The sequence below is a fragment of the Homalodisca vitripennis genome, chromosome 4 (assembly GCF_021130785.1).
Source record: "Homalodisca vitripennis isolate AUS2020 chromosome 4, UT_GWSS_2.1, whole genome shotgun sequence".
In the NCBI taxonomy this organism is placed as follows: Eukaryota; Metazoa; Arthropoda; class Insecta; order Hemiptera; family Cicadellidae; genus Homalodisca; species Homalodisca vitripennis.
In genome coordinates this window covers 85,202,731-85,211,757 of record NC_060210.1, presented here as the reverse complement: position 1 = coordinate 85,211,757, position 9,027 = coordinate 85,202,731, and the positions used below count along the sequence as shown (strand labels likewise).

General features: G+C 34.9%; 1 protein-coding gene across 1 annotated transcript in view; it reads right to left on the bottom strand.

Annotated features, from left to right (window-relative positions):
- Nucleotides 1-9,027, bottom strand: part of LOC124359679 — a 52,555-nt gene that overhangs the window by 14,347 nt on the left and 29,181 nt on the right. The window contains exons 6-7 of the mRNA XM_046812620.1: nt 7,419-7,605; nt 195-473 (exon numbers count right to left, since the gene is read on the bottom strand). Coding sequence (XP_046668576.1) covers nt 195-473; nt 7,419-7,605 — 466 coding nt within the window. The remainder of the gene's footprint in view (nt 1-194; nt 474-7,418; nt 7,606-9,027) is intronic.

The window sequence follows — 9,027 nt, the reverse complement described above, 5'->3', positions numbered from 1 at the left end:
AAAGTAATTTGAAGATTCTAAAAAGAATGTTCAAATATCTAGCTTTCTTGGATTTTGATTGTTAAAAAAGTTTTGTTTTCAGTTATTCTGACTTAATTACATTTACAAGTATTATTTCTACAGAAAACTCACATTTTCTAATACACTCACTACAAGTACTTCATGCTGGAGGGTCTAAAATGAAAATTACTAACCGTCATGTGTGGAGTGTCCTTGTCCAAAGCCATAATTTGGCTAAAGTACTCTATGCTCTTAATGAGATCTCTCTTCACTAGTAAATGATAACCTCCCAGCTGGGCAAACAATTCTGTTAGGTCACTTCCCTTAACCACCCACTTGACAGCATCCTCCAAATCCCCACAGGGGTCAAACTCAGGGTCCAAAATGTACTTCATTCTGATCATCTCTATAAGGCCTAGATGGCTTGGCTTTTTGGCTGCCCTTTCATAACAGTCGAGGGCTTTTTCATAGTTCTGTAAAATTAAAAAAAACAAGTTTTACTCCCCCTTATTTTTTATGTAAACTGAATCATTTCTGTATGGGTTTGTAGTTTTTAGCTTGGCTACCAATTAGCCTAAATTGTAATTGCATTACGTATATAACGTACTTGGTAATTGTGTAGTAATTATTGCAAAAAGGGAAATTTACATCAAATAATTACTCTAGACCAAAAATATTTCTATCTATATTTTAATTGATAAAGTGGTTACATTTCATATTTAATACGAAATGTAACTACAGAACATTTTTTCTGGAAAAAAAACATATTGACAAGAAATTATTATAAATAATGTAAATGAGAGTAAAAAATTAAAAACAAACAGCTGTGTCGAAGTCATTAAAGATACCAAGACAGTCCTAATTTACTTCAAAACTAAACCAAACTAGTCAAATCAAACTTTCAAAGTTTGTAAATAAAATCAAAATCAAATTTTTGCAAAAAAGACTTATCAATCGGGCGTAGGCATCCTAAGAGTTACTTAATATTAAATATTTTATACAATGTTTTCACCGACATAACAAGAAATGTTTGTTACAAAAACATTGACAGTAACCTGAGTTACCCTTCCTTGACTACAATTTCAAATATTGTTTATACTTAAGAAATGTACATGCTTAATACTTACACATTCCTAATACTTCATATTTTGTGACAGACTTAAGACGCATACACACAGAATGGGTAGTAGAGAGGACTCTATATACCAAACCTCATGCTTATGGTACAACCCAAGACACACATCCATAGGACGGGTGATAGAGAGAACTCTATATACCAAATCTCGTGCTTGTGGCACATGGTACCTCATGATTTGGGGATGTCGGAATTAAAAAAAAACGTATAGTAGGAGTCAACATTTAATATCAAACTTAATTTACACAATAAGAGAGTGGCAATGCAGACCATCTAGAGACAGACATTGAAGAAGCTTCTAAAATCAAGTCGAAAGGACATTGTCCATAAACTTCCTATAAAACCAAATTCAATAGCAAACATCACGAAAAGTACATTGTCCAATTATATTAATTATCAATAGACAATTACCAAAATTACTTCTAAATTATTATTCAACTATTTAATCCTAGAAATTATAACTTATTTCATTAAGGTTAAGTTGATGTGAAGTGACTAGTCAATATTGAAAAGCTAGTCAGGGTAGTTTTTGATGACTGCCTTGCCTTCTAGAAGCTTCTGGATGGTCTGCAAAGCTTTTCTTTTATATTATTACATATCTATGAATGATTATTCCAAGCTACCTTAAGTATTCTTAACCTCGAGAGGCAAAAATTACAAACAATGTTTCACTGTCTTCTTATTTTTCCATTAAAATTGTTATTATTTTGTTATTTTCTGGCTTGATTAAACCAAATAAAAATATTTAAGTCCCCTTATGTATTAAATGGGTTGAACACCCTTCAGTATCTCCCAGTACCCCTCTTTAACAGGGTCACTTTGTATACAAAACTACATGCCTTTATAATCGACTTCAAAAAAGAGATGGTTATACAATTAAACCTGTTTCTATGTTATTTGTTTTTATGTATGTCCACCAATATTTCAGAAACTACTTACCCGAATTTGAACGAACCTTTTTATTAAATGAAAGAGGTGGTGTCCCAGTGGTCCCATATACATTTTTGAATTAGACAACTATCTGACTAAGAAATCACGTTGAAAGTTTTGCATATAAACCATATATTAAAGTCAGAAAAAGCAAATTGGAGAGAGTTTTATTACAATCACTACAAGTTACCTCATGAATGCCATGAAACATAATTTTTCTTGTTTGGTTTCAAAATGACGTCCCTATTAGAGGAAAATAATAAATCTGCCCAGGAATATCGGGATAGGATTGAGTGCAGAGTTTACTAAAAGTTACATTAGGATAGTTCCTAGTGTATGAGGAAAACACTCCTGTGAACTATGAATAGAACAACGAGACGGAATAAGATGCCAAGATATTGTTTTCTTCCAATTAAGACAATTTATCTAAAATATGCTAGCATATGCTATGACAGCAATTAGACAGAATAGGTTACTGATATGTATTTTCAACAATAAAAGCTCAGCTGAAATATGCTGGGGAATATAGCTTTGTTTATAATAATAGAATCTATCATAGAGCAGTAACAGGAGAGAGGCCAGAAAATAAAGTTTGACATGGGGGTCCAGGTGATGGGCTGCATTAGTTCAGGTGATCCCCAAGTACCTCCCAAGGAGGCCTAATAGTTGGCTCGTATCAACGCTTGTTAAGCGTTCTCCTTAAGGTGGCCTTGCTTTTGCAAAACTCTAGGATCTAAGCATGCCTCAAAAGTACACTCTGCAACGGTGGATGTCCTTGGCGTTTTGTGGTGCCAGTTAGGGCATGGCTGGTCTGTCTGGAATCATATCACATACAAGGGGGTACCCAAAAAAAACAGGAATTGTATTGCTGGCAGCCGGCAGCGTGTAGTACACATTCCTGCTGCTAGGCGTGTGTCGCGCAACCCATTGCGAGCTCAGTGACCCCAGTTCCGTTGTCCTAGTGCATTCTGTTCGTTCGTAGTGACTGTTTTCGCTAACCCTGTTTTGTTCTTGTTTCGTTTTTTGTCATGGCAAGTTTAAGTGAACAACGTGCAGCTGTGAAATTTTGTTTTTTACTTGGTAAAAATGCTGCAGAAACTATTTTAATGTTGAATACAGCTTACAAAGATGATGCTATGGGGAAAACTCAGGTCTACGAGTGGTTCGCTCGATTTAAAAATGGCGACATGTCGATTGAAGACAAACCTCGTTCTGGACGTCCATCAACCTCTCGAACGGACGAAAATGTTGAGAAAATTCATGAACTTGTGCTCACTGACCGTCGAGTTTGTTCCTCCAGGTCAGACTGTCAACCAAACATTTTATTGGAGATTTTAAGAAGATTGCGCAACAGTGTTCGCCAGAAAAGACCCGATTTGTGGCAGACTGGAGACTGGTTCTTCCACCACGACAACGCACCGGCACACACAGCCATCTCAGTTAGGCAGTTTTTAGCCAAAAACGGCATGGTTCCGCTGCCCCACGCACCTTACTCGCCTGACCTCGCTCCATGCGACTTGCTTTTATTTCCACACATGAAAAGAGGCTTGAAAGGTCAACGATTTGACAGCGTTGAAGAGGTTAAGAAAAAAACAAAGCTCGAGCTTGCAGCCATTTCTAAAGATGACTACAAAAAATGTTTTGATCAATGGAAATACCGTTGGGACAAGTGTATTAGTTGTAATGGAGATTATTTTGAAGGAGATAAGGTCGTATTGTAGAAAATTTGATAATATATAATTTTTATAAAATAATTCCGGTTTTTTTTGGGTACCCCCTCGTATAAACATTTGTATACACTGGGGACCTCCAATCCCATGAAGCGATCCGTGCTGAGGATATACATGACATAGGAGTAGTGCATCGCAAACAGACCCCTCTGACCAGGTGGACCTGCAATTTCCTTGGTAATTATGGGCCTTTATGAAGTTTAAAAATAACAAAACAAAACCCAATAGATATAGATCTGGAACGGCAACAGCAGGCAGTTGCTTCTGGCTTTGCATGTTCCTAAGCTGTTCATCACACTCAATCACCATTGATGAAGACACAAGAGTGTTTTCTGAAACCCTCATGTAGACTAGGAACTATGCTACTGTAACTCTAAAGTAACTTTTAGTAATTTAGAACACTCTGCATTCAATCTCAATACAATCCTGTCCCATTGCTCCAGGATAGACTTTTTATATTACCTCCAATAGCTACATTACTCTTATAATTACCATAAACATGTGTATGTTCCCTATTATCAGTGAGAAGAAAACTAAATCTCTGCATCTTATTCCTTCTCACTGCTCCATGTCATGTTTCTAAGGACTTCTATAAGAGCATTTTCTGGAACTCTGATGTAGACTAGGAAACTTCCCACAGTAACTGTGAGGTAACATGAAGGGAATCGGGAAATTCCTACCTCTTTTGTGTCAACTCATTGCACGTTAAACCTAAAACATGGATTTAATAAAAAAAACACAACTCTAATTATTAAAACTTGGAGCAGCTGTTGGAGTTGAGACACTACAAGATTTTTGTGATTTCTGACTTATGCGTATCACAACGCTCTGTTTATTTTAACCTAGATTGTAATTATATATTAGGTTAGTTATTAATTTCAGGAAGAGATAGCAGATCCTGACATATAGAGTTAACTGATTTTTTGTATCACTGAACGATGAAAAATGACTGGAAAAATCCTGTTTCCTTTGAAAGGGTTGTTGACAGAGGCCAAGACGCATGATTGAGGAGTCATGTATGAAAACTGCTGTCTTAACCTTACTCCTAGGACAATGTAATTCAGGCTATGGCTAGAAGGAGTGTCTACTGTCTTTAGCAGGTGGGTCTTTGGTCAGCCTCTGCTGCAACAGTGAGCACTGCAATCCCGATTCTGGGGGATGCTTTGCATACGATCTTTGTTCAGATGCTTCAAAGATTTTGCTTTGACAAGTCCTTCAGGGTTGTGATACCTAGGGAGGCTTGGTCGGGGGAAAAGAAACCTCCTCTATGAGTGTGATTTCAATGGTTTCGGATTGCTCTAAAAGAAATCGTAATACCTATGCTGGGATTGTGGAAATGAAGCCATTCAAGGAGCTGGTGATATATCCCTATAGGTTCATGTGTATGAGGAGATCTTTGGGAAAAAGAGCTAATGTTCTGGTAAACAGGCTGAGCGTCCAACATCAGCTGTTTAGTGGTATTTCTAGGTGAGAAACACTTGGGGCTGTCTCAAAGTGGGTTCACACTGAACATGAGAGAAGGTGGAGACTACATCCAGGTCTGAGGATGAGTAGGTTAGTCCTACAGTCAACTTCCCTCAGGGTGGCATCTGATCTTTTCTCCTTCGGTATATCAATGTCTTCTCAGGTTGTGGGTCTAATTACAAGATATGGTCACCTGAGGAAGCATCTTCATAGACTCTGTATTTTCCGGGAGGATCCCCCTATAGATTGTGTGATGGGCAAGAGGAAACTGCTGAACACCTGTTCTTTAATTGTTCTGCAACAGCACAGGAGCGATACACAATCTTAGGTAGTCTGGACAAGAGTGGTGAATTTCCTTAGGAGGACCTGATCGATGGTTTGTAGAACTACCAAAACTATAAACTGGCTGGCCTCATAGCATACTTTCAGTGTGTGCAAAAAGCCCTTTAGTCTTAAATGCATGGCAATAGGCCGCCCCTTAGACGAAGAAGAATGTTTGACAACTATAGCTTAACCCCCCTGACACTTCAGAAATGTTTCTACTTATACCAGGATCCTCTTGGGATCTATCTTGGGGCCTACGCTGTTTATTTTATATATTAATGACTTACCTAGCAACTTAGCTAATTCAAATGTAAATAGTTTTTTATTCGCAGATGACTTAGGTTTAAATGTCAGGGAGAGTAGTACTATGGAGGCCCATAACACCCTAGAAGATAAGACAAAATAGTTGTAGACTGGTGCTGTGCTAATAAGTTAAGTCTGAATGCTGGGAAGGTGCAGGACTTAGCACTTAGTTTGTCAACAAAAAGGAAAGAAATCTGTGCTTTGAAGTTCCTGGGCATATTTTTACAAACTGACTTAAAATGGGGTAATCATATTGACAATGTAACCACCAAACTAGCAAAGGGGCTCTTTTTGTTGAGATCTCTAAAGAGCAGTGTTACTCCTGACATCCTTCTGAGCATATACTATGCTTACAATCAAAGCCATCTTACCTACGGTATCTCCTTATGGGGTAATATTGCGGATGGTGTAAAATAGTTTTTACGTTACAGAAGAGGGCAGTCAGGTTAATAAGTGGTGCTCCGGATCAAACCCATTGTAAACCTTTATTCATATGCCTAGGAGTAATTTCATTGCCATAACTGTACGTCTTCTCAACCTTGTTGCATATCAAAGAGAATATTAATAAATTTAATGACTCAACCAGTATTCACAGCTTTAACACAAGATATAAAAATAATTTAAACACTAAAAGATGTATGTATACTAGTACACAAAATAGTTTTGAATATATGGGTATAAAAATGTACAATGTTTTACCAAATAATATCAAGAAATTGCCGTACAATAAATTTAAATCAGCAGTTAAGAGCTTCCTAGTCGAAAACTGTTTATATGAGGTCTGTGAGTATTTTGACTTAGTTAAATATAACTTTAACTGGAAAATATTCTAGCCTTGGTAATCTTTGACCATTGTTATGCTGTACAGTCTACAACTATAAAAATCTTGAATCTAAGAGATCTTTAAAACATGAGAAGGAAAGAGATGGAATATATTGCCGATATGTATTTATCCAGATAATATTATTATTTACACTTGGGGTTGTAATCTGAGTAGGAATATAATTTCATGGACTACGATTGAAAGCAGTAAATATGCTTGATAACAATTTAATTTCGTTAATACTTTGGAATGTAACTTCATGCAGAGTATATTTCATGGAACTGAGGGCAGTATGGAGTGCAGTGCATTCTTCTACAAAATAACATATCTACTTAATGTTAGCTTCTAGTCTCTAAATATCTTCATCTGTATTAATAATTACAGATGAGTGTACACAAAATTACCCCAGAAAAATGATACAGTATTTGAAGTTTATGAAGTAAGTTTATCTTTATTTAAGCAATTGTATTATTTATTGTTTGTTGTTATAATTGTTGAAAATGTATTAATATTAAAAATGATGAGTAGTGTATATGAAATGGCTCAATCTTATTTGAAACTACTTGAGGAAAAATATTTGTTTAATGAATCAAAGTTTTAATCAGTATCATAAAAGTAAAATCTTTGTTTTCTGTAATTATTTAGCTAAAAGTATAATTTCACCTTTCTAATTATTAAAATTCTGGTAATTTAATGTTAAAATACTCACATCACAAAATCGTTCATAAAAATGTCCTAAAATGTGTAGGGTTTTTCCATGATCTGAAATTTCCAATGAACGTATCAGACATTCATGAGCCACTTTGTAATCTGCGAAATCAATTGGTAAATTCATTAGGCCATATCCCACTCTTCGCAGTGTCTTTGCACAATTGGGGTTCATCTTATAGGCTTCCCTGTTAACACAAAACATCAAAATAAGAAACCAAATTTCAAGTTAAGTTCTCATTATAACCTTATTTAAGGTTTTTCAATGTTTTAAAATTGCAGTTTTGCACATAACATAAAGAGGGGCCATAACATAAACATAACATAACATAAAGTAATATATTAGTGAAATTCTTTTATTACTTGATTCTTTTAAGTGCTGTTAAAAGAATCAAGTAATAAAAGAATTTCACTAATATATTACTATTTTCTGAAAACAATGATGTATTAAGTGGTGTTGTTACAGTCCCTTAAGGTTGTCTATATGTTAGTAACGCACAGACCACTAGGTCTTAGGAGCATAATCGTTTCATGTTTTCTGCCATGGCTGTGGTAACACAGTCTGCTGACTCATTCCCCCTTCGGATCCAAGCACTGGGAAATAGCTATCTTTGTCCCACTGATCTCTCTATCTAATCCTCAACCCTAGACGTGGCATTTACAAATTTCTATATTGGCAAGTTATTTATTTGAGTTTGAATTGAGCAAGTGTTCTTTTAGAAATTCGCAATAAACACTTTTTATACTCAATCCATCAAGTTTTTGGTATTGTCTACATAACATCTGATTTTTGTATATACCAATAAATACAAAATTTGCCTGTGTAGAAACAAATAAAACATTAAAACTACGATATAACCATTTCTTTTCCAAAAGTTGAGTGGCCATAATTCTGAAACCTTAAGAGGTTATAGAAACAAACTAAAAGTTGTAATAATGACCTAACATTAAAAAAGTGTAATTTTGTGTCTATATTGGTAAACATTTAAGTGAAAGCGGTGCATTTTTGAATAATATACAAAAACATTGTGGAAATAGTGTTGAACTGCCTTGATTTCAAGTCAATTCAAACTAAAATTGGTACTATGATAATATTTACACATTACTTGGATAAGTTCTTTACCAATAAAAGTCTAGTCTCAAGAATAAAAGGTTTAAAGATAGCAACTACCCTTATTTGTACAATATTTCATTTTACATTGGGTATTTGAATACATAAACTAAAATTGACATTATTTTTTAATTGTCAAGCATCATTATCATTATTTATACTCATGTTTTGATAACTCAATGTAGAAAATGGTAGCTATACAAAATTTGGAAAATGAATGTTCATATCTCAGTTGTCATGGAATCAAGTGAAAAAGAGTTTCATAATGCTTATATCATTTGTACGTACGTTTGTATTTAAAATGATAATTTTACATTTCATGAGGCTTAGTGATAACAACTATACAAAAATTTTAGAAGTATATAGTAACATTGAATCATTATACTAAATAAAATGTAACAATTTCTAATTGGTTGTAACTAATTGAAGTCCAAATTTTCACAAACAAATTGATATGTCTACAAAGATTATTGTTTCTGATAGAGTTTCTAAATAACTG